Here is a 25,856-nt window from a genome sequence, read left to right as displayed (position 1 = left end):
TTCTACTCCCGTAAAGATTTACACCCTCGGAAACCCTGTACAGGGTCGCTATGGGTCGGAACTGACTCGACGGCACTTAACAACAACAACAACAACTTAAAAATGGTGTGAGTGTTTAGGGAGTTAGGGCTGGGTTATACTGGAAGGGGGACCACTTTCCCTATAGAAAATTCTAGTAATCTCTTACACCCTGCCCATCTCCTTTTAAAACTTTTTGCTTGGAATACTTTCAGATTACAAAAAGTTGCAAAAATAGCGATAGTACAGTTATTGTTAAGAATTTACCTCATTGGCTTTGTCATTTGCACACATTTTCTTTATTAGCTTTCTCATTTGTACACATGCTCTCTGTCATTAGGAATCATTTGAGGGTAAAATACATAAAGCATATGTAGCTCTTTACCCTTACATACTTTTTTTTTTTTTTTAAGAATAGATCTTTCTCTTATCAACTTCATAAATTTTCATTGATGCAGTCCTTTTTTTTTATTCTCATGTACTCATGTTCTTTATTCCAGTGTCATCAACTATTCTAATAATGTTCTTTATAGCATTTCTTCCTTCCAGTTTAGGATCCTGTCTAGAGTTTTGTATTGACATGTCTTTTAATCTCCTTTAATCTGGAACATTTCCACATTTTTCCTTTGTCTTTTATGATGTTGACCATTCTGAAGAACTCAGGCCCCTCTCTTTTTTAAAATTACACCATTCTTTATTTTATAATCTAATGTTTCTTGTGTTCCTCTCAAACACAGTATCCATCTGTCCTTCCGTAATACTCATTTTGATCATTTGTTCAAAGTGTTGCTGAATTTCTCTATTATATAGTCAGTGACCCTCCCTTGCATCTGATAAATAGTATGTTGGGAGATATTTCAAGACCAGATATCCTCCTCATCAAAACTTATTCATAGATTTAGCATCCATTGATCATTCTTACTGATCCATTTTTATCTTGATGGCTCCAAAATGATGACTTTCCATCTCTGTGCACTCTTAAGGCATTTTAAAATGCAATGTAAGTACAGATTAGTTTTTGAAATTTTTATTAAGAAAATGTTATTTAATGCTTTACCATGCAGGATGGCTCAACAGCAGGCTTTGAGGTTCCGAGGCCCGGCTCCCCCTCCAAATGCAGTTATGCGTGGCCCACCACCTCTCATGCGTCCTCCTCCACCTTTTGGGATGATGCGAGGTCCTCCACCACCGCCTCGGCCCCCCTTTGGACGTCCTCCTTTTGATCCTAGTATGCCACCAATGCCTCCTCCAGGAGGGATTCCTCCACCTATGGGCCCTCCACACCTCCAGGTAAAGAATTGTTGAGACTTGTTTCCTCATTGGAATCAGCATCAATGTTGTTTATGGGTTTTGTATTAAAAACTTGTGTTCTGAAATAATTTCAGTAGTTTGGATAATGGGAGTGAAGAAAAATTCATGTTAACATGTTGTTTTCAAAGAAGTGGTTGTTGTTGTTAAGTGCCCATTGAGTCAGTTCCAACCCCACGCAGGGGTTCTGACCTTGTGGTTCAAACTGTCTTTGCATTCTAACGCATTAAGTAAGCCATAGCACCACAGTAGGACTCATAAAGAAGTGGTAGCAGTAATTAATACAGCAATTCAGAATAGGAACTTAAATGGTTGTAGAAAAGTATGCATTAAAAATATAGGATTAGATAGGCCAATTTTTACCTGCTTGTATCCCTGAGGATTATTTTTAATAAATGTTATGGTGAATAAAGTTTGAAATGTTTGCATTGGAGAAATTGATTTTCAGTGACATGTGAGCTGAGTAAATAGTTTTAGAAATGATGCCTAAGATAGAGCCTGGAAGATGACAACAAATACATTTTATAAACAATGTATAGATTTTTTTTTTTTTTTCTTTTGCAGGGGACAAAATAGAGAATAAGATAATCTTACTACTTTAGGAAAGGATTTTTATGGAATTTCTTTAAATAGAAAACTTTCCTGGTATTTTAATATGGAACATTTCTCTTTGTAGTGTATCTAGATTCATTGCCTTAAATGAGGTCATAAAGGTATCAACTCTCAAATGTTTACTTCTGAGGTTGTTTTGTTTTGAGTATATATCTATGCTTTCTTATTCTGTCCAGTCTGTAAAATTCTGAAACCAAATAAATGGGGTATAATTTGCCTTTCTAGCTTAGTTAATCAAGAATCGACTATATGAAAAGTGGAAAATGATGCTGATGTGCTAGAAGGGGTTGTGATTATGGTCAAGACAGGTTATAATAGTTGGCTTAATGACTTAAATGCTTTCCTAATAGTCATGTGGCACTGTGGTCTAATGCGGCAGACTGCAAAGTCTTTTGAACTGCAAGGTTGGTGGTTCAAGCTCACCAGCTGCTTCTTGGAAACCCTATACAAGGTCGCTGTGGGTTGGAATCGACTTGACGGCACTTAACAAGAACAACAACAACAGTAATAAATAGTCCCTCCAACTTTTTAAAGAAACTGCCAGATTGCTTTATGTTTTCAAAATAAGAAATAGATTTTTGATCTATTTATCATAACTGTGTTCATCTGAATTTCTTCTAGTCTCTATACCATTAAGTTTAATCTAATTTCAGAATATTGTAATATTTCTGTTGGAAATAGGTCAAGTATTATAATGAGATACTTTCTCATGTCATGATGCTTTCCTTGATCTTGATGGATAGTTGTGGTTTTTACATTAAATTCAAGTGATGTACAGTTAATAGTGCATGAGATATACTTGAGTTCGATATTTTGTAGAACATGTGTTGATACATGAAAGACACTAGACTGAATAAAAAAATTGGAGTAAACATTTTTAGAGAAAGAAGGCATGGTTCCACATTTTTATAGTGTCAATTCCATTGTCCAGAGAAAAGTGCTTTGGATCATTTGAATTTTATTGCTATTAGTAAATTACAGAGGAATTCTACTTTAATCCGTATTCAAAATCTGTTTTTAAAATGTCCGACCACTATTTAGTAAAATACAGTGATTGCCCATTGAATTGCTTGGTTCAGGAATCACTGAAGAATGACAGTAAAGGGAAGTATCAGAGATTGGGAAGAATTGATGTTAGTTCTTAGAAATTAAAAAAAAAAAAAAGTATGCCTCAAAAGTTGAATCTGAATTTTCCACAAAAAAATAGACGATATTGAGTTATATTATTTGGTATTAAAAATATGAGACAGCAATATTTTTCTAGTTAATATATTTCTTATAATAAAGTAAAGTAAATCACCTGTACATAATTCTGTAACCCATAGGCGACTACTGTTAGTGTTTTGATATTTTATTTCCTCCTTTTAGGAATCATTTGAGAAACTTAAACAGCCTAGATGAATGTATTTGAATAGACTATAATACTAGCTTTACTTGCTTTGGGGTATATTTCAGTAATAATTTCAGGGAAAAAAATATCAGTACAAGTCACCATTGTTCTTGTACCTCAATAGAGACCACCTTTCATGCCTCCACCCATGGGAACCATGCCTCCTCCTCCGGGTATGATGTTTCCACCCGGAATGCCTCCAGTGACTGCTCCTGGAACTCCAGCATTGCCTCCTACTGAGGAAATATGGGTTGAAAATAAAACTCCAGATGGGAAGGTAAATTATAAAATATATTTGAGTTGTCTTCCTCATGATAGAGAGTAATGAGATATCAATTAACAGCATCCTTACCAATTAAGAATGCACCTAGGGCAAATGGGGTGGAGTATAATTTTGGGAAAGGCTAACTGGATTGGTCATCTACGATGACATAGGATGTCTGGAGTACTAACACACATTTACCTCTGATTCTGGAAGATTAAGATTGTAGTTTAGATACGATTCAAGGTCCTCAAGACTGTCCTCAGGTTTGGAAATTCTCTAGGAAGACTCAGCATAGAGTTGTATCACAGCTAAAACTGATTACAGTGAAAGGATACAAAGATTAAAAAAATGTATGGATGAAGTTCAAGCAAAAACAGGTATAAGCTTCCAGGAGTCCTTTTCCAGAGGAATCACACAGAATTTGCTTAATTCCTACAGCATGGGATTTGGACAATGTTTGTGACATGTGGTCTGTCAGGGAAGCTCACTTTTTTGTACCTAGGAGTTGAGGGTTTCATTGGTAGCTGGTCATATAGGTACACCCTACCAGAGTATGCATTAAAATTCTAGACTCTCAGGAAAGGAGATGTTTAGCATAAACCACATTATTTGTATGAGCAGTTAAGCTACCATGATCCATGATAAATCTTTTGAAATCCACATTCCCAGATGCCAGCCTAGGGCCACCTCTGTAAGCAAGTCTTTCCAAGAATGGCAGTCTTAGGTCTGCTGAGACTTCTGCACTAAATAAAACATTAGTTTTCCTTTTGTGTAAACGTGTAAGTTAAAAATATGTGCTGATTCTAGAAAATCAGAAAAACGTTTATTTATATTTCTATACTATATGGACAACTAATTTTGTTATATTTTCTGAGTTTATTTTTAAAAAAATACCTTGTAAGAAAAAATATTTGCCTTTATAGTGGCAGAATCTATGACACCAATAACGTTTCCTTTCTCTTCAGGTTTATTACTACAATGCTCGGACACGTGAATCTGCATGGACCAAGCCAGATGGAGTTAAAGTTATTCAACAGTCAGAACTGACACCTATGCTTGCAGCCCAGGCACAAGTTCAGGCTCAGGCTCAGGCTCAGGCTCAGGCTCAGGCTCAGGCTCAGGCCCAGGCCCAGGCCCAGGCCCAGGCCCAGGCCCAGGCTCAGGCCCAGGCCCAGGCTCAGGCACAAGCTCAAGCACAGGCCCAGGCTCAGGCCCAGGCCCAGGCCCAGGCCCAAGCACAGGCCCAAGCGCAAGCACAGGCCCAAGTGCAAGCACAAGCAGTAGGAGCTTCCACCCCTACTACTAGTAGCCCAGCTCCTGCAGTATCCACTTCAACATCGTCATCTACCCCATCTTCTACCACATCCACCACTACAACGGCCACCTCGGTTTCACAAACAGTATCAAGTGAGTACCAGCCTGCTTGTTTTTTCTCTTAGGGGCTAGAGAAATGAGCAAGTAGAGACTGCATTGTATTCTGAAATGATCCTAGAATTTCTAGTGTTTTTCTTGATTTTAAAAAAATATATGTTTATTATTATAACTCTGGATTAGAGAAGAAGTGACATTTACAATTAATAGAGGACTATATTGTCCAGGTGAAGTCATGGAACTAAACTGGGGAAGTGCAGAGTTAACTCTTAAAGTTGGGCGACTATGAGGAGCGTTCCGGATTTTGTAAAATAGGTATAAGATTTGGCCTCCTATCTTAACAAAGAGCTTCCACTTTGTTTTCTAATTGTGGCAGGAATAATACAGTAAGCAGTTGGAGTATAGTGTATAAAATTACATAACGAAAATAAAGATAAGAATTCAAGAAACGGGAAGATGTAGGTAGGCTACATGGGTATTGAGATTGATCATAAAGGATAGTAGGTCGGATTTCAGTAGGCCAACACATGAGAGTCTTTTCAGGTAGAGGGAATGGCTTGAATGACGGTTAAGAGATTAGAAGAATTGTAATTTATGGAATTGTGGAGGAAATTCTCCTGAAGCAATAGAACAAGGTTGATGTTGATTACAGGATTGCGTATGAATCAGACTAGGTTATGAAAGGTCTTAAGAAAGGCTTGTTGGTGAGGCTGGCAGTAAGGGCCTATATAAATACAGTATTTTGGAAATTCTTTTTAGGTTCTGGTTTTGTGGCACGTGTTGAAATCAGGCATTTACTATGAACTTTTCTGTAATCTTACAAAGGTGTGGAGGGCCTAGAGGAATGATGAAATCAGGAGTTGAGGTAGAAGCAGTCAGAATATTCCATTTTGAAATGACAAAGGCTTAAAGGTTATATATTTCCTAAGAGATGGGAATCAAATGCCAGTGGATATCGTGCATAAAAATAGAAGAATCTTAATTTGTTTAAGATTGTTAGTACCTATACTACTGCAATACTGTTACGTTTTATTTTTCTGTGTGTGTTGTTACTTATTCTATAGTCTTGAGATTGAGCCCATGCATTTAAATGATGATTTTTTTTTTTTTTTAACTTGATTATTTGTTGTGATGCTGGTCTGAGGAATTATAGTTATCCCTACAAGGTGATTAAGGAGCTCTGGTAGCGTAGTAGTTATGAATCGGGCTGCTAATCCTCATGGTCAGCAGTTCGAAACTACCAGCTGTTCCGTGGGAGAAAGATGAGGCTTTCTGCTCCCGTAAAGATTTACAGCTTTGGAAACCCTGTACGGGGGCTATGAGTCAGAACCGACTCCACGGCACATAACAACAACAACAAACAAGGTGATTATAATTAGGATTATTTTATTACCTGGATAGTAAATAAGAAAAAGGAACAAAAAAATGAGGGTTTGGGGTTGTTTTTTTTTTTACCTTTGTTTGGTACTTCAGGGAGCTTTTTGAGTTAATATTATTAGTATATAAATGTTTATTGTTGCCCTGTGAGATACATGTATAAGAAGGAAATTTCATGATAGTTTATTTAAATTTGTGTTCATTTTATCAGTATAAGAAACTAAAGATTGAAGATATATGTAATATGGAGAGTCATTTACTTTTTTTAAGACCTTACCTAATATATTTTAGACAACTTGGAGGGAAATGCACCAAATAGAAAAATATAAATAGAAGTCTGTTTGCTTTCATAGATAGGTGAATTTTGATATGGATGTATAGCAGTGATAGTAGCTACTGTGTGAGGATCTTTGTCTTTTTATATTGCTATCCTTTCAGAAACTGTATGGCAGACAGAAAAGAAGGCTGACAGTTTTCATGGCGTATCTATGGTAGTGATGGGAGAAATGGATTAAGAAAGGCAATACTAGTCTACGTGGAGAATCTGTCTTGTATTTTGTTCCTTTCCTTCTTAAGAACCAAACCCACTGCCATCGAGTAGATTTTGACTCATATTGACAGAGTAGAACTGTTCCATACTGTGTATTTTAGGGAGCAGACAGCCTCTTATTTCTCCCATAGATAGACTGGTGGGTTTGAATTGCTGACCTTTCAGTTACCAGCCTAACTTTTAACCCGCTGCACCACCAGAACTCTTACCATCTTAGGAAGGGAGGCATCAGTAATAATTTTGTTTTAAGGACAATGGGTAGCCATATACTTTATCCTATACATAGTCTTTGGAATCCTGTTGTGGCGCTGTGGGCTAATGCGTCAGATTGCAAAGTCGTTTGGACTACAATGTCAGTGGTTCAAGCTCACCAGCTGCTCCTTGGAAACCCTATTCAGGGTTGCTGTGGGTTACGATCTACTCAGTGCCACTTAGCAACAACAGCTTACATATTCTTTATCAAAATGGTCTGTTAGTAGCTCCCAGGTATTCTGTGGTTATCTGTTGAATTATAATCTGAAATATTACTCACTTTTTTTTTTTTTTTTTGGGTTTTTTTTGCCCTGCCCTTCAGTGGACTGCAAAGTCAGTTTGAACTACAAGGTTGGTGATTCTAGCTTACCAGCCACTCCTTGGAAACCCTATGCAGGAGCACTATGAGTCGGAACTGATTCGACAGCACTTAACAACAACATTCAGAGATTGGAGACCATTATTCTAAAATAGCAAACTCATGCCTTTTAAGCATCAATGTTGATGTCCTTCTGAGTATTCTTGACCATCTGTTTTCTACTTGTTTCAATATCATGAGTCTTAATAGCTCTCTGTTATATAATTACTTGTCCTTTTTTAGTTAAGCTCTGAGACTGGATTAGTAGTATATTTTGAAGCCTAGTGCTTTATAGTTGTTTTGACAAATGGAGTTAGTAGGAATTACCCAGTAAATTCTAGACACCTTTTTTCCAGTTTCCCATTTAATTCTTTCATTGCCCTTCCCTCATGACCACTAATCAAGTTAAGAAAATCCTGAGCCAACAAGAGAAATGGGTTTAGTAAATACGTTTTTTGCCATCTTTTTCTACCTGAAATTTGATACCTTTGTAACTCATTTTCCTTAGTGTAGTACTTTGGGTCGTAATTTAAGTTGTTATGTCTAAATACTACAATATAGTTTGGAGAAAATTCTAGATCTATGAGTAAATGGGTTTAAAAATTAAGAATATTTTTATTTTATTTTAATCCCATTGAGCAATAAACTCATTTTATCTTGTTCGAATTTGTGAAAAATGATGGTGCAATCCTACTTTTCAGGAAATTGTGAAGAATAATTAGATATATTCTCAGCCATTATAAGTAGATTATAAATGCTAGATAGTATATGTATGGGGCTGGGCAAATGTTGCATGTAATTTGTATTTATTTTCACACTGTTATAAATTATATTAATGTGATACTGTACCCTAAGGCTAGGTCTATGCTAGACCAACAATTCATTCCTGGGCCCCTGAAGATACTTGTTTGGCCCTGCTGTCTATTTAGCCAAGGTGAGTCCCTTATTAACAAGTATGGAATTGCTCACAGCTTTCCAGCCTAAGTGAGTTTTTCATTTTTAGCAGCTGGAAGAGAAAAAATAAGTCCAGACGCTGACATACTGTGTTGTCAGTTTGAATAAGTGGGTGGTTTGTATTAAACCATAGACTTCCCCTTAGTTTAAAATTGGCATAAAGATTTGGGGAAGCATTGCTTTCATTCCATTTAATTTGATAAATTTATTCTTAAACCAATATAGGTAGAGTTTGGTACTTTTCTTTATATCAAGAAAAAGTATTTGTTACCAGTGAGTTTTGTTTTGAAACAAGATGAGTTATAAACAAATAATAAAAAAGTTTTGTCTATTTGGAAACTGGAAAAAAAAAAATTTAAGTATTAACTATGGATTTCTTTTTTGGGTCACAGCTTAATTTTAAATGTGACTACTAGGGATGAAACATTTATGGCATTTAGAAATACTACCTTAGGGGAACCCAAATTATCTGGAATTTCACAATAAATAATGCAAACGTGAGGGGTATTTGTTTTTTGTTTTTTTTTTAATCATTTGTTTTGCAAATTGACTATAGAGAATCTTGAATTATTTTTGGCTCCATTTGTTCATATCCAGTCAGTCATCTGTTACTCACATATCTTTTTATCTGTTTTTCCTTTACTTGGACATTTCTAATAATGTGGTAGTAGCTGTTCTTCCTTTCCACATAATACTTCTGGAAGGTTAATTCATCAGATGAATGCTAATTATTACTCTTCCATACAGAAATCCTTACTCTACTCACGTCTTTTCTTACATAAATGGAATCACACAAATAACCCATTAATTAGTTCTTTAAAATCTCAAACACTGAGGAGAGAAGAATATTAGTTTTTGAGTTTTTACCCCTTCACTAAGGATATTGGAGTCCTGGTGTGGCGCTGTGGGTTAATGCACCAGACTGCAAAGCTGTTTGAACTGCAAGGTCGGCGGTTCAAGCTCACCAGCTGCTCCTTGGAAACCCTACACAGGGTCGCTCTGGGTTGGAACCAACTCGGTGGCGCTTCACAACAACAACAGTAAAGGATATGGAGTCTTGGTGTGGCGCTGTAGAATAAGCAGTGAACTGCTTAGCACAAGGTCAGCAGTTCAAACCCACCAGCTGCTCCTTGGAAACCCTATACAGGGTTGCTATGAGTTGGGATCCATTCCACGGCACTTATGGACAACAACAGTGAGGGATATACAAGTTGGGGTTTTCAAAAATTTAATGGAAAAGTTCTGTTATCTTTAAATACATTTTTTCCACTACCCTTTTTGAAGCCCCCTCAGGGTCGCTTTGAGTTGGAACCAACCTGAGTGCACTTAATAACAACATACTAAAAAAGTAAAAGTTTCCCAGTGGCAACTCTGTCCGCATATTTTTGTGTGTGTTCTTCTAGATGATTTTCTATGCATTTACATAAGGTTTCCCCTTTTCCTATCCAGGAAAGTGTATACTCCTTAGGCTTCTGTCTGTCCAAGGCCTTCTTTCTGCCTCTGGCCTCCCTTTCTAACCATAGTTCACTGGTTGGTATCCTGTGTGTCTGTCTCTGGTTGATTTGACTTGCATGCTTTTAAAACATTTACTTGTTTTTTACTCTGCCTTTGTACTATTTCTGTCACTCCCCCATTTGTCTTGTTGAGGTCCTAATCTTTTGAGGCCCATCACCCCAGTGTAAAATTTTCTGTACCCCTTCACAGTGAGAAATGGTTGCTAGGACTTGATCTACTCTTACACATTTATCTCATTCGTTTTGTATTTTCATTATTTTTTTAATGTATTTTATTTAAGTGACTATTTTCAAGTTTCTTGAAGGCAGGTATCTTTTTTCAAATATCTTGCAGTGCATGGTGTGGGCGTTTAAATATTGAATGACTGAATGAATGAATGAGTAAGTATAGTAGTATCGTTTATGAGGGAATGATACATGCTTTTGTTTTATCTTTTATCAGCACCCACAACACAAGATCAGACCCCAAGTTCTGCAGTTTCAGCTGCCACGCCTACAGTTAGTGTTTCAACTCCTGCTCCTACAGCCACGCCTGTGCAAACTGTTCCTCAACCTCACCCCCAGACGTTACCTCCTGCTGTTCCTCATTCAGTACCTCAACCTGCAGCAGCAATACCTGCTTTTCCACCAGTAATGGTACCTCCGTTTCGTGTTCCCCTTCCTGGCATGCCAATTCCACTTCCAGGTAAACCATGAGATTATAGTAGTCTTTCCAGCTATGTTTTCCATATTGTCAATTAGTTCGTTCTCATGTGTCTGTTACATTTGAAACTTGCCTTGAATCTTACCTGTTTGAAACATTTTGAAAGATTCATGGCTAACTGCAATATTTTCTATTAAGTTTTGGTAAATGTCCTTTTTTTGTTGTTGTTTACATGTGTTAAAATTAGAGCCACATTTAAAATTAAACTTATTTGGGATAATGGCCTCAAAGAATGAAAAATGATCATATTTTTCATGTAAATATGTTCTAAATGCAATATTTTTAAGGGATTGAGTCTGAAGTTGAAAAGTCACAAGTCCAAACAGCTAATTCAAGTCAAGTGATTTACAAATTGTTCTAAACCCTTATAATTACATGTATTCATATAGTATTCTTAAATCATTATATGAGGTAGGTGAATAGATAGGTTAAATTCTTTGCTCAGATTGCTTAGTTATTAAGTAAGTGATTGTGCTGGGATTTCAGACTGGTCATTCCAGATCCAGGTACCTTGTTCTTAATAACTATGCTATATGACGAAGAAAATGAATTATGAAAAAATATAGAAAATTTATATAAAAGAGAAACCAGAGGTTGATTAGTAATGATTGTGAAATAACATTTTAACATGTACCAGTTAAAGCCACAAGTATTGTGAATTTTTTTATTGTCTTGGGGAAATCACTTTATGACTAGAAAAGGATCTATAAGATTATGCAGTAGAATTCTTCCTATAGGGATTGAATAGGTATAATGTTGGGCATCCTAATTTGAATGCATTTGCTGTTAAACATATTTGAAATGAAGCAATTTTATTACTTTAAGGGATCCTTGATCCATGATCCATGTTTCCTTGTGTTATAATGAGGTTAAAGTCATAGAGCTTGTTTGTAGTAATGATGAATAGATCCTAGGTTTGTTTCCAATTTCACATTCTTTTCACTATTGCCAGTTTGTTATAACTAGTTCCTTTTTAACAACAGGGTTGTAATACAGCATCACTGTTGTCCTAATTATCTTTTCCTTGTGACCATTTTAAAAGAACACTTTCAGATACACTCATGGGGAAAAAAATTTTTTTTTTGGTAAGAAAATCTTTTCTGCACTGTTAGATAATTTATAGTTCCAGTATATGAAATTCATACCATTTAGAAGTAAGAAAAAAAGCCAAAAATGTTTTTTTCTAAATCTGGGGGTTTTCCCTTTAAGATAAGCAACTGGATACTTTTCATTTTTCATATACTTTTTGGAGAAAATTAAGTGATAAATGGAGAATAGATTTTCATCATAGCCTCTTGCTCCAATTTTGATCTGCTTTAGGGTCAGGGATAGTACTGAAACTAGTTCCTGAATTGAGTGATATGGAAAAGTTGGCAAGATATATGAAAGGTATATGAAAGACTATTGTCTGAAACTTAACTCTTTTGTCTTAGCAATTGAACTGTGAATAAAAGGAGCAGGTAGCAGAATTCATTTTATAGCAAGTAGAACTTTGCTACAATTAAATTCTAGCTATAGCTACATTTTGATCACGTGTTCTTCCCTGATCCTCATCCCATCATTAAAAATTTTAGAACAAGTGGTGGTGAATCACCAAATGAAGTAGTACCAATGAAGTGCTTAGCAGTAAAAGGCATTCAGTAAATGGAAGCCACTAGTGACATAAGTCAGGTAGACTAGAACTTTTAGATATCTGTAAGATTGTATTCAGAATACCGAGATTTTTCTGATGAAGAAGTTAGTGGTAACAGGTATATTTGTTAATATATTAAGGGTTTTTTAATATTAATATTCTTTGATTTTTTTCCCCTCCTTTTCACTTTTAATTCAGTTCTCCAAGATGCATTAGTGAAAAGAGTTATTTTTCTCCTCAAATCTTCCATTAGGCTTCATGTACATTATGTTCATTCTCTCTGTATTACCTTCTTTATTTCTGCTTGGCAGCAAGGGCAACAGGATAGATTTGCATGTAATTTATATGGAATAACATTGTATGGCTCCAATAAGAATGTTTAATCAAGGAGCACTGTGTAGGATAAGCACTGAACTGCTAGACACAGTTCAAAACGGCCAGCCGCTTCTACCCTGTACAAGGTTGCTGTGAGTAGAAACCAACTTGATAGTGCCCAGCAACAGCAACAATCAAATGGGGAAGAATTACTGAACTACAGAAATAAGAAATGGATAGTGGAGATGGTCCATTGACTAGGACTGTAGGTCTATACTTTTAAAACTACGACCTCTTACTGAGTTTTAGGACACTTACATTCAGTAGCTCAAATTTGTCTAGAATGCTTAGTGAAATTTTGTAATTGCTTAATAGAACATATTTTGAGGCAGAGTTGTAAGAATCCTTTAAAAATCCTTTAAAAAGGGATTAAAAAAAACAACCTAAAAATTGAAATGTTCGGTTATTTTCATAAGATGCATGTAATTACTGAGAGAGAAAGCTATTTAATTCCATTTTTCCATGAACTTTTTGATGCTTCCTTATGTAAGGCTTCTGTGTTGGCCCAAGAGATTTAAACAGTGGTAGTAAGTTCACATATTAATAGATTTTATTTTCTTCTCTTTAGTTAGTATGTTGAAAATTATTTGAAGAATGGTTTTGTAGAACAATATTTGAGAATAAAATAAAATATATATTAAGAATTTAATTTCTAGTGAATAAGTTCATTGGTCCTGCAGGTGGCAGTATTTACTAACTTAAACTTATATACATGGTACAACTTCTGTAATCTAATGAATTTTTCTGTTATTTATTTAATTTTATGTTGTTAAGTTCTGTCTAGTTGATTCCAACTCATAGCAACTCTGTAGAGGGTTTCTGGAGCAGCTGGTGAGTTTGAACCACCAACTTGCTGTTCATACTGACCTTGCAGTCGGGAGCTTATCCTGTGTTGCCACACTAGGGCTCTGTTGTTGTTGAGTGCCATCGAGTTGGTTCTGACTCATAGCGACCCTGTATAGGGTTTCTAAGGAGTAGCTGGTGAGTTTGATTCGCCAGCCTTGTGGTTTCCAGTCAGTGCTGATCCTACAGTGCTACACTAGAAGTCCAGAACTCCATTAGAAACAATAAAACAAAACAATACATATACTTTATTCAGAAAACTTATATGATCCATTGCTTTTGTTCTAGTTTCAAATTGATAGTTTAGCTTTCATATTCTCTTAAAGTACTAATTAAAAAATAGAATAAAAAAACTTTGTAAATTTTTTTTTGTGTGTGAGTGAACATGATTATATTGTTTATGAATTCATGGGTTTAATTTTAATTTTAGTCTCTTAATTAGGAAATAAGTTTTTTTCCTTGTCCTGTAATTGAGAAAATAATAATTGTTGTTGTTACTTTTAGTTGTTCTGGGTACCACTGTAAGTTTAGTTTTTCAGGCAAAAAGTAAAATTGTTTCTCTTGCCCTGGAAACGTAGTAGGTTATGAATTGGGCTGTTAAACACAAGGTCAGCAGTTTTGAGGTTACCAGCTGCTCCATGGGGGAAAGATGAAGCTTTCTGCTCCCATAAAGATTTACAGCTTCAAAAACCCTATACAAGGTCACTACGAGTCGGAACCAATTCGATGGCACACAACTGGCACTTACACTACCACCCTTTATATTTTTTCAAATTCACCTTCAATTTTGAATTTTCTCAGTTAATAAGTCTTAGTTTTGCAACTTAAAAAAAAAAATTCTCTTTTTAAAAAATCATGATGAGTTTTCATTCTTCTAAGAACTGTATTTAATTTCCAGTCTTTAATGCAAGTGCTACTTTGTTATTATTAAGTACCATCGACTCAGTTCTGACTCACAGCACCCCTTAATTGTTTCTGACGAGTGGTAGATGTGAACCACCAACCTTGTGGTTAGCAGACCAGTGCTTAACCCATAGCACCACACCAGCTAGTTTAAATAATAGAGGTTTCTGAAGCCAATAGCCAAGTCATTTTAAAGGGACTCCATTTTTCTTAATGTTTGAGCCTGCCTCCATAGTGTAGCGACCCCATGGGAGTCCATAGAGTAGGCACTCATCTTGGACAGTTTGTCGTTAGTTAGGTTGCTCCCTTTCTCTTCTGGAGTATTTGGATCCATCTCATACCTTACAGTCTTCCTTTCCCTTCCACTCTTTATCCTTTTTCCTTATCTACTCTGCATGGTTGTGGTCTACGCTTCAGCTCCTACTTGTAGCTTCAACTTAGTAGCTGCATAAAGAAAGATGAGTGTTTGGTCAGTGTCATGCTGCATCTGCCTTTCACTGGTATATAAGTAACAGCAGCATGGGTTGGATGACCTGTGGGAAAAGTCCCACATGAGAACTTGTTATGTACGTGTATTGAAGGGGGCTTTTCTTTATTGAATTTAAACTCCTGAGACTCCTTCACATGTTGTCATAGCTGGTTTGATAAAAAGGTAATTGATGCTGTAATTTAGAGTTAGTTTTGGATTTGGCACCACTTCTGGAAAATGTAAGCAGAAAGAAATTTTATTCCATTCTTGGTCTTTTTCATTGGAAATAGCATTCTAAATTGTAGTGGTAAATTATTTCCCTGAATTCCAGTGGTAGCCGACATACAATGGCAGCTTTCCAACCTATGCTTGCTTATCCATTTTACAGGTGTAGCAATGATGCAAATAGTCAGCTGCCCGTATGTAAAGACAGTCGCTACCACCAAGACCGGTAATTTTTAAAACCATCTTAGTTTGTTTTGTCTGTAAGTTGGCATGGTGGTGAATGTTGTTGTTTATCCTTTTATTTATTTTGCCCAAGTGAGTGGATTTTTTTATATTTTTCTTTTTAATGAGAAGTATAAATGCAGTTTTCATATTTGGCCAACACTTAATTTTTCCAATTGCCTATAGAATTAGCTTCTTTGGTTCACAAAAGAAAATAAGGTCAGATCACTTTATATCTTAATTTATGTAATAATTGTAAACAACCTCATTCTCATTCATAGCATTTAATTTTATTTTTTTGATGTGTGTTTTTAAGTTAAATATAAAAAAATCATTTCCATGTGTAAAGTGATGTGAATATGCTTGCATGCTAGTGAGTATATGTGTGTGAATATTTTGTGTATAGTATAAATTTGTATTTTAAAGTTATTGAAGTAAGGTAACCACAAGCAGCTAAATTTTACTGTACAATTTGTGTTGGTACTTACACATATATTTTTTTCATTTTTGTTTTTATATTTTTATATTATAATACCAGTTTAAAAAATAACCCTTCGCTTCTCCTTTAAAAATAGAAGCAGCTTTGCTTCCATTTTGAAAAAGAGTGAACTTAACTTACTTAAAGGGTTTGTAGGGATATTTGACTTAATCATCTAGTATATTAAAGAGATTTGATAAACTATCATTTACTTTAAAACAGAATTTTATTTCTAACATTTTTAAGTATGTTAACTAGAAAGGAATTTTTGCCTCAGGAAATAATGCTTGTTCTTGATTTCATATGAATTTGATAAACTATATTTAGAAACACATATTTCCAATTATAAGTAGATAATATATTGTAAATATGTTAAAGCTTTTGATTAGGGAGACCCAAATTCCTGACAGTTCTTAAGATACTTGGGTTGAAATTTCTGAGGCTAATTGAATTGAGGCATTAGAACCCAAAAACCAGGGAAATAGAACTATGTAATATTTAAATCTTTTTATATGACTTTTTTATTTAATAGAAAACCTTAAGTTCATATTTTAAAGTCTTTGTAATTCAATTTGATACATGCATCTAATTTTTTTATTCTTCTTCTTTTAGGTGTATTGCCAGGAATGGCTCCTCCTATTGTACCCATGATACATCCCCAGGTTGCTATTGCTGCTTCACCTGCTACCTTGGCTGGAGCAACAGCAGTTTCTGAGTGGACTGAATATAAAACAGCAGATGGGAAAACATATTATTATAACAATAGAACATTAGAATCAACCTGGGAAAAACCACAAGAACTAAAGGAAAAAGGTATAGTTGTTTTAATGACTTACGAAGGGATCTGAACTGTGACATTATAAACAGAATGTGATCTGGAATTCTGAGTTCCTTTTTAATACTTTCGAGAAATTTTCTAGTGACATAGTTCTTAGGTAGCTTCTGCAGAATTAATTATATACATTTGTATAGAAATCCAGTTCTACTTATTTACTCAAACCAACAAATAACTTGGCTGCTCTTCAGTTCATTTTCTTTTTTTACTATTGTCGGGAATTATGTAATTACTGTTACCTTTATTGAGACTGATGATGTTGAAAAGGGAGGAATGTGCGTGTTGTATGTGTTGTGAAGAAACTAGGTCCTTGGAGTTCTAGATGAAGAAGATTCACAAGTTTTTATATCACAAGACCCTATTTTGCTTCTAAGTATCTTAATGGCTTATCCATTTTAGTAAAAGGAGTGATTGCTATAAATGACAAATGAATGATCTGGAGGACTATGTCCCTCTGAAGTCCAATTAGATTTTCTCTACAAATAGTCTCAATTGGTAAAGCAAAGTATTTGAAATTGAGCATTACATTAATTCTGGATGTCTTGCTTTTTTTGGTGATTGATATACTTAATAGCAAATTAGCCTCAGTACCCCACTGGCATTTGCAAAGGCTATGTGTGGCACTGTGGGTTAATACACAGGACTGCATGGTCAGTTGAACCTGAAGGTTGGCGATTCAAGCTCACCAGCTGCTCTTCGGAAACCCTATACTGGGTCTCTGTGGGTTTGGACTGACTTGACGGCATTTAACAACAGCAACAACAATGTCTCTTATGAGTTCTTTTTTTTTTTTTTTAAATGTGAATTTAGCGATAGTTTACATTGGTTTTACACTCATCATTTCATTCATTGCACTAATTAATTACAATCTCTGCTGTGCATTGTCATTCAACAGTATTTGCTTCCATTCCTTCTGGGTTTTTTTTTGGTTGGGGGGATGTACACAAAAAACACACAGGAATATGTAATAATTTAAACAACCAAAGGGCACATTCTGTATGCCTACCTCCTGGCCGCCAGCTCTCAGTCTTTTTCCAAGAGTCTAGAGTCCTCAGCTGCTCTCTCTCTCCATGTCTTCATCTCTACCTCCATCTGTGGTGTGTCTGCCTCTCTAGATAGTGCCCCACATTCCACTCAAGCTCTTCTCCCTTGATGGTCCTACGGTCCTCTGTTCCTGGACTTTAAGATTAACTACTACCCCTTTCTGTTATAAAACGTCTACATTTACAGTTATGACAGTTGCAGTTAGTCAGGGTAACAATTAGTCACTATTGAAACATAAGGATCTCTTTTCACTAGACCTGTCTAGACAAGATGTAAGCTATTTATTGGGAACTGTACCTTTCCCCTCACATTCTTAAACTAAACTGCCTCTTGAAAACTTGTAAGCCAGTCACTTCGTGCCTTTATCGTGCCCTCATTTTAGGTAGCCAATAAGTTGCCCATCCCAATTCAACCCTGTATACAGAGGGGATAGGATTGATAATTGATGTGACGATTCCTTCCCTCGTAGTTGGTATTTTGAGCTACTAAATCCATAAATATAGGTTAAGTTTATCAAATTGTAGTAATTTATACCTGTTTCCTTTATCAAAAATTGCTTTTTTAATTTCCTTTAGTTGAGTTCTGATCATTAAGCCATCAAGGATAGGTAAAGTGGATACTATCTGCAAGTTTGGGGTTTCTTGTGCCTCTCCCCTCACTTCATATCAGCTGGATAATTAACTCTCAGCTGTAGCTCTCTATGACTAGGTCCTTGTTCATGGGCTCAGGAGTCCCCAGGTCTCACCACACTTCAGACCAACCAGCCCTTCCTGTTCTCTCTCTCAGTTCCAGGTCAGCGGGAGTCTATGGAACTTGGATTGAACTCAACCCATTATTTTTTCATTGCTCCCTTTCCCCATCTTCCACTCACCAGTAGACCCACGTGGTCACCAGCAAGCTTTTATGCCTGCTCATGTGTTCCCTTTGAGTTTTGGTCTTGGAGGGGGGCTTGCCCTGAAGGGACTTGATTGCTTGCCTTTATGGCTCCCCAGTGAAAAACTTACTTGTTCTTGTAGTAGCTAATCAGACTGCTCTTTTTGTTTTGGATTTTTTTCTCCCAATCTTTCAAGAAGTATCTTCTGTTTTTCTAGCAGTTTCTGGCTGGTTTGAATAACCTTTCTAGTGGGAATGTCCCACCTCAGAAGGTTCTGAATGGGGTTCAGGATCCCACCTAAGGTCCTATACACTACCAAGGCTCTGCAAGAAGCTTATCTTACTGAGCAAATTCTAGAACCCTTTTTATATATTCCAATCAGTTATAGACAGAAGACGTTTCTATAATCTTGTTTCCTAATATTCCTTGCTATTCCACTCAAGTGTCTTATTAGGCAAGGGAAACCAATATTCATAAGACAGTCAAGCATCTTAACATTATTTCCACTCTTCAGGCTATGCTTCGATCCCTGTATCCCAGAGCCTTGTTGTGCCAAGATTGAACATATATCACTATTTACCTCTGTCCCGTTTAGCCCATTCAAACCTGCCTCAGTCTTCCCCTATCTTACCTGTTCTTCCATCCCCCTCCCCCTTCTTGTGTATTGCTCTCCCCAACACCGAACTGTCATGTATCTATCCCCTACCCTGTGCACTACTGTCCCCGCCCTCCCCACCACGCCCTGCATAACCAACAAAGATACTTATTTTCTTTTGGTACTGGTATCTTTTTTTTAAGACTTTGCAGTAATGGTCTTATGCAACATTTGCCTTTTTATGACTGGCTAGATTCACTCGGCTTAATGTCCTCAAGATTCATCCATGTTATGTGGTGGCTTGCAGCTTCCTTGTTATTCTTCAAAGTAGCAAAATATTCCATTGTGTGTATGTACCACAGTTTGTTTATCCATTCTTCAGTTGATGGGCACTTAGGCTGTCTCCATCTTTTTGCTATTGTGAATAGTGCTGCTGTTAGCACTGATGTGCATATATCTACTGGGGTTAAGGCTTGTATTTCTTGTGGGTATAAACCAAGTAGAGAAGTTGCTGGATCATAAGGTGTTTCTATTTCTAAATTTCTGAGGAAGCACCATACTGTTTTCCAGAGTGATTGACCAATTTGCATTCCCACCAGCAATGTAGGAGAGTCCCAGTATATCTACATCCTCGCCAGCATTTATTGTCCTCCACTTTTTTGAACTTCACTGTTACTGCTGATGTGAGATGATATCTCATTGTTGTTTTGATTTGCATCTCTCTAATGGCTAATAATCATGAACATTTCTTTATATATATGTTGGCTGCCTGAATGTCTTCCTTGGTGAAGTTGTCTGTTCATGTCCTGTGCCCATTTTTTAATTGGGTTATTTGTCTTGTAGAGGTTTTGTAGTTTCCTATGTTGTTGTTGTTATGTGCTGTGGAATTGGTACCGACTCATAGTGACCCTGTACAAGGTTTCAGACACTGTAAATTTTTTCGGGAGCAGAAAGCCTCATCTTTCTCCCGCGGAACAGCTCGCAGCCCGATTTGTAACCTCTATGCTACCAGAGCTCCTTGTAGTTTCCTGTAGATTTTAGAAATTAGTCTTTTGTCTGATAGATCATTACAAAAGATTTTTTCCCATTTTGTGGGCTCCCTTTTTACTCTTTTGGTGAAATCTTTTGATGCACATACGATTCTAATTTTTCATATGTCTGACTCTTCTATTTTGTCTTTTGTTTGTGTAATTTTCACAATGTTTGGCATTTTGCAATGTCTGTGTGTGCCTAGTTCCAGATCTTTTATAAAGGATGTATTATTTTTATAGTTAATACTTAGAAATTGAAGTATCTTACCTGCTTAGTCTTTGTAAATTCTTGGAAAATTATATTACAATCAACATTATCTTAATTTTTTGATAGAAAAACTAGAAGAGAAGATTAAAGAGCCAATGAAAGAACCCTCTGAAGAACCGCTTCCAATGGAGACAGAGGAGGAGGATTCTAAAGAAGAACCTATAAAGGAGATAAAGGAGGTATAGGACCATGCCCTGTTAGCCAGGATACCAGCATTGATTGTTTGGTACAATTTATTGTAACTGGAAATCCACTTGAATTAAATAGTTGTCATAATTATGACCTCTAAAATTTTAGGGCTTCTTGAAACTTCTAATTTGATTTTTCCTTTGAGGCCCATAGAAAGAACAGGCTTTGGACCAAATCCTGGGCCTAGTCTCTTAACTTCTAGAGTGGTACATGTTAAAATGATAAATGCAGCTTCATAGGAATGTTAGTTATATGAAGGGGCTTCAAAAAGTTCAAAGAAAAGTTCCATTATCTTTTAATTCCAATTTTCCATGAACTTTGAAAAGCCCCCTAGTATATTGTATGTCCTCTCTTACTGTTATGCCATAGCATGAAACGTCCCTGTATAGTCTTAAAGAGCTCCGATTTTTGATGTTTCCTTTATTCATGCTGGAAATAATGATTACTGTGCTTTATTAGTAGGAAAGTTAGTAGAAATCAGAAACAAGCTCACATGAAGAGCGAGTTCTGTTTTGACATTGCAGGAAAAGTTTTGGACTACTAACCACAAGGTTTGTGGTTAAAACGTATCAGACTCTTCTTGGAAACCATATACAGGGTTGCTGTGAGTTGGAATGGATTACATAGCACTTAACAACAACAACAACTTGAAGAGGACTCGAACTAATTTTGTGCCTCTGGGTTCTACTGTTGGGGAATTTGCCTCTGTTATGTTTTGACTTATAGCAAACCATGTGACAGTAGAATTGCTCCATAAGTTTTTCTCGGCTCTAATCTTTATGGAAGCAGATCACCAGATCTTGTTTATGTGGATCTGAAGGTAGGGTTTGAATGCCAATCTTGATTAGAAGCTGAGTGCTTAACTGTTTGTGTCATCCGGACTCCTTGGGCTCTTTCTATGGGCAAGTATTTAGAACTTCCTTGGAAATTTTTACTCGTAAGATTTGTGCCTGTTCTCTCCATTCTAGCAGCAGAACTTAATAAGTATATTGTACTTTGAGGGATTTCATTAAACATTTTATTATATTAATTAAATGGTGTGGTGCTGTAGGATCAGCACTGGACTTTGAACCATGAGGTGTAGGCAGTTCAATCCCACCAACTGTTCCTTGAAACCCTTTAAGGATCTCTCTGAGTTGGCACTGACTCAACAGCACTTAACAACAACAACAGTCTAGTATTACCTCTTCATAGGAACCTAAAGAAGAGGAAATGACTGAAGAAGAAAAGGCTGCCCAGAAGGCAAAGCCAGTAGCTACTACACCTATTCCTGGAACTCCTTGGTAGGTACTTAATCCATGAATTATTTGTTTGTTGTAATTTGCCCCCAAAGGGCTGTGCTTGACTGTTGAATTTAACACTTTAAATATTTATTATTATATATGAAGGGGCTTGAAAAAGTTCATGGAAGAATTTCATTATCATTTCCTTCCCTTTTCCGTGAACTTTTTGAAGCTCCTGTCATGTGGCCATGTACATATTTACTCTATATAAATTTATAGAGCGATGTAAAGCTATTCAAGTCTTGCTGAGTAGGCTACTTTTCTTTTTGCTTGGCTTTCTAATTCCTTCCTTTCTCAGTAATGTACGTGTCATAGTTTTGTTAGGGTGCCTTCCACAAAAAAAAACTTTTCGTGTCATGGAATAAAACTATTTTGAGGTCAGGAATTGTGCTCAATTTTAAACAAAACTTAAGTGGACAAAATTTCAAGTCATTGAAGTTTTGGAACAAGTTCATGAGAATGCTGCCCCACATAAAACTACACTATTTAGATGAATCAAAAATTTTAAGGAAGGTCAGGAAAACCTTACAGATAACCTAGAAAAGAAAACCATCAACCTTGACCAATGAAGAAACTTTAGCTAAAGTCTACAAACTGGTGGAAGAAAAACAGGTTTTATCATTGATGCCATATGTACTGAAGTTGAGATCTTACATGAGTCGGCTATTTCAACTGTACGTGAAAATCTTGGCCTCAGCAAGCTTTTGGCTTCATGCATTCCAAAGGTGTTACATAAAGATCTGATGGCTCAAAGGGCTGATCTTTCCATTAGTTTTGTAACAAGATTGGAGCTATTGAAAACTATTTTAAATGAAATGAATCTTAATTGGGTATGAGTCTTGATGTGCCACTGTGGGATAAGCACTGGAATGCTGATCACAAGGTTTGCAGTTCAAACCTACCAGCCATTCCTCAGAAACCATATACAGGGTCGCTATGAGTCTTGAATTTACCAGATATAATCTAGAGAGCAAGGTCGAATAAAAACTGGTTTCTGCGGGGATTTGCTGGGACAGTTTACTTCAAGGCAGAGAGGTCAGCTCTGAAGGTTATGATGGCTGCATTTTTGAGATCCCAGAGTGGTAGTCTCGACAGATTTTCTTGAAGGATACAGACGATCATGAAGTCTTACTAAGGAAGAAGTTTTCAGAAAATGAAAAACTGTATTGATGAGAAAAAGCTAGGAAAGTTGTGAGAAATTTTAGAGGATGCCAAAACTGCTGTTGAAACATGGAGTAAATTGAAGAGCTCAGAATTCTTTGTTGGAATGGATAGAGAGGTAGATGAACCACCTTCAGAGAGATGGAGGTTATAGCTTCACATTGTGCTATTTTTGTTTACTAGAGTTCGTATGATTTTTGTAGCAATACTTTTTAACTTTACCCATGTACATAGCTATTATGCTCTGAGTTATCTGTTCGTTGATCATGTAAATCACTGGTTCAGATTTGGTACAGTGATTGTAGTCGTTAATTTTCAGAATATCTTAGTTTGAAAAATTAAGCTTAAGTTTTATAAGTGTGTGTTTTCACTGCACTTGAATTTCTTTAAGGGCGCTGTAGGATCAGCAGTAGACTGAACACAAGGTCAGTATTCAACCCATTAGCTGCTCCTTCAGATGAGATTCCAGAAAAAAACAAACTAGGAAGAAGGAGAGAGACGGACTTCTTAAAATAATTTACTTATTGAAAACCTTATGAATTACAGTGGAACACTATTAACACCAGTAAGTTGAATATTTAAACATGATGAAGAGCACCGTAATGTTATCAGATATAGTGCTGGAAGATGAGCCCCTCAGGTTGGAAGGCACTCAGAATACGACTGGGAAGAGCTGCCTCCTCAATATCGAGTTGTCCGTGATGGCGCAAATGGAGTAAAACCTTTGGTACCTTCTTTTGCTGATGGGGGCACAACTGAAAATGAAGAGAAACAGCTATAAACATCAATTTATAATTGGAACACGGAATATATGAAGTATGAATCTAGGAAAATTGTCGATTGTCAAAAATCAAATTAAATTCATAGACAACTATCCTAGGCATTAGTGAGCTGAAATGGACTGGCTTTGGCCATTGTGAATCTGATAGGTACACAGTTTACACTGCCAGGAATGACAAATTGAGGAAGAATGGTGTCACATTCATCATCAAAAGGAACATACCACCATTTGTCTTGATGTACAACTTTGTGATAGGGTGAGATTCATATGGCTACAAGGAAGACCAGTTAATGGTTTTTGTTGTTCAGGGTTATTGAGTCAGTTCTGAGCCATAGCGACCCTGTGTAGGATTTCTGAGGAGTAGCTGGTAGACTTGAACTGCCGACCTTGCAGTTCAGATGGCTTTGCAGTCTGGTGCATCACCCTACAGCACGAAACCAGGACTCCAAAAATTTACGTTATCAACCACTAAAGCCAGTGAAGATGAAATTGAAGAATTCTATCGACTTCTTGAGTCTGAAATTGGTCAAACCTGGAATCAAGATGTATTGATAATTACTGGCGATTGGAATGCAATAGTTGGAAACAAAGAATGATCAATAATTGGAAAATAATGACCTTGGTGATAAAAATGCTGGCGCTCGCACTGTAGAATTTGGCTGGCCCAATGACTTCTTCATTGCAAATACGTTTTTTAAACAACATTAAACATAATTATACCTGAATCTCACCAAATGGAATACACAGAAATCAAATTGACTACACCTGTGGAGAGAGTCGGTGACAAAGCTCCTTATCATCAGTCAAAACAAGACCAGGGGCAGATTGTGAAACAGACCATAAATTGCTCATATGCAAATTCAGACTGAAGTTGAAGAAAATGAGAATAAGTCTATGAGAGCCAAAATATGACTGTATGTCCCATCTGATTCAGAGATTGTCTCAGGAACAGATTTGATGCATTAGACACTCAAGACCGAAGACCAGAAGAATTGTGGAATGACATCAAGAACATACAGGAAGAAAGCAAAAGGTCATTAGGAAGACAAGAAAGAAGGAAAAGGCCAAAATTGATGTGAGAAGAAACTCTGAAGCTGGTTCTCCAGTTTACAGATGCTAAAGCATATTAAAGAACTGAAGGGATGAAAGAGCTGAAGAGGAAATGTCAAAGAGCAGCTTGTGAAGACAAAGTCAACATTGTAATGGAATGTGCGAAGAACTGGAGTTAGAAAACCAAAGTGGAAGAAAATACTCAACGTTTCTCATGTGGAAAGAATGGGGGGAAAAAATTCAAGCCTCAATTTGTAATATTTAAGGATTCTATGAGCAAAATATCAAATGATGTAGAATGCATCAAAATAAGATGAAAGGGAATACACAGAGTCACTGTACCAAAATAAAATGGTCTGTGTTCAGCCATTTCAAGAGGTAGCTTACGATCAAGAGCCAGTGATGCAGAGAAGCAAATAGTCTGAAATTGGAAGTAACTGAAAGGGTATTTTTCTCAGAATGAATTATATATACACGTGTGTGTGTGTGTGTAGTTCCAGTGTGGCACTGTGTGTGAATGTGCTGGATTGCAAAGTCATTTGAGCTGCAAAGTCGGAGGTTCAAGCTCACCATCTGCTTCTTGGAAATCCTATGCAGAGTCTGCAGAGTCTCTATGGGTTGGAAGCGACTTGATAGCCCTTAACAGCAACATGTATGTATGTATATGTTGCTGTTAAGTGTCTTCAAGTCAATTTTAACTCGGAGCAATCCTGTATCGGGAACCTCCGACCTGTGGTTAGCAGTCTGTTGTTGTTGTTATGTGCCGTGGAGTCGGTTCCGACTCATAGCGACCCTGCACAGGGTTTCCGAGGCTGTTAATCTTTATGGGAGCAGAACGCCTCATCTTTCTCCTGCGGAACCGCTGGTAGTTTCGAACTGCTGACCTTACGGTTCGCAGCCCGATTTGTAACCACTACGCTATCAT

At 36.6% G+C, this 25,856-nt stretch overlaps 1 protein-coding gene across 2 annotated transcripts in view; it reads left to right on the top strand.

Moving 5' to 3' along the window:
• TCERG1 (transcription elongation regulator 1) overlaps window positions 1-25,856 on the top strand; it is an 80,495-nt gene that overhangs the window by 7,505 nt on the left and 47,134 nt on the right. Inside the window, exons 2-9 of one of the 2 annotated variants that reach the window (XM_006874507.1) lie at window positions 1,083-1,308; window positions 3,453-3,605; window positions 4,559-5,000; window positions 10,412-10,654; window positions 15,284-15,346; window positions 16,433-16,633; window positions 20,534-20,646; window positions 21,851-21,939. In XM_006874507.1, coding sequence (XP_006874569.1) covers window positions 1,083-1,308; window positions 3,453-3,605; window positions 4,559-5,000; window positions 10,412-10,654; window positions 15,284-15,346; window positions 16,433-16,633; window positions 20,534-20,646; window positions 21,851-21,939 — 1,530 coding nt within the window. The remainder of the gene's footprint in view (window positions 1-1,082; window positions 1,309-3,452; window positions 3,606-4,558; window positions 5,001-10,411; window positions 10,655-15,283; window positions 15,347-16,432; window positions 16,634-20,533; window positions 20,647-21,850; window positions 21,940-25,856) is intronic. The other variant, XM_006874508.1, reaches the window with a different exon arrangement.

This window comes from Chrysochloris asiatica, unplaced genomic scaffold (assembly GCF_000296735.1).
Source record: "Chrysochloris asiatica unplaced genomic scaffold, ChrAsi1.0 scaffold00280, whole genome shotgun sequence".
NCBI lineage: Eukaryota > Metazoa > Chordata > Mammalia > Afrosoricida > Chrysochloridae > Chrysochloris > Chrysochloris asiatica.
This window is presented reverse-complemented; position numbering and strand designations above follow the sequence as displayed.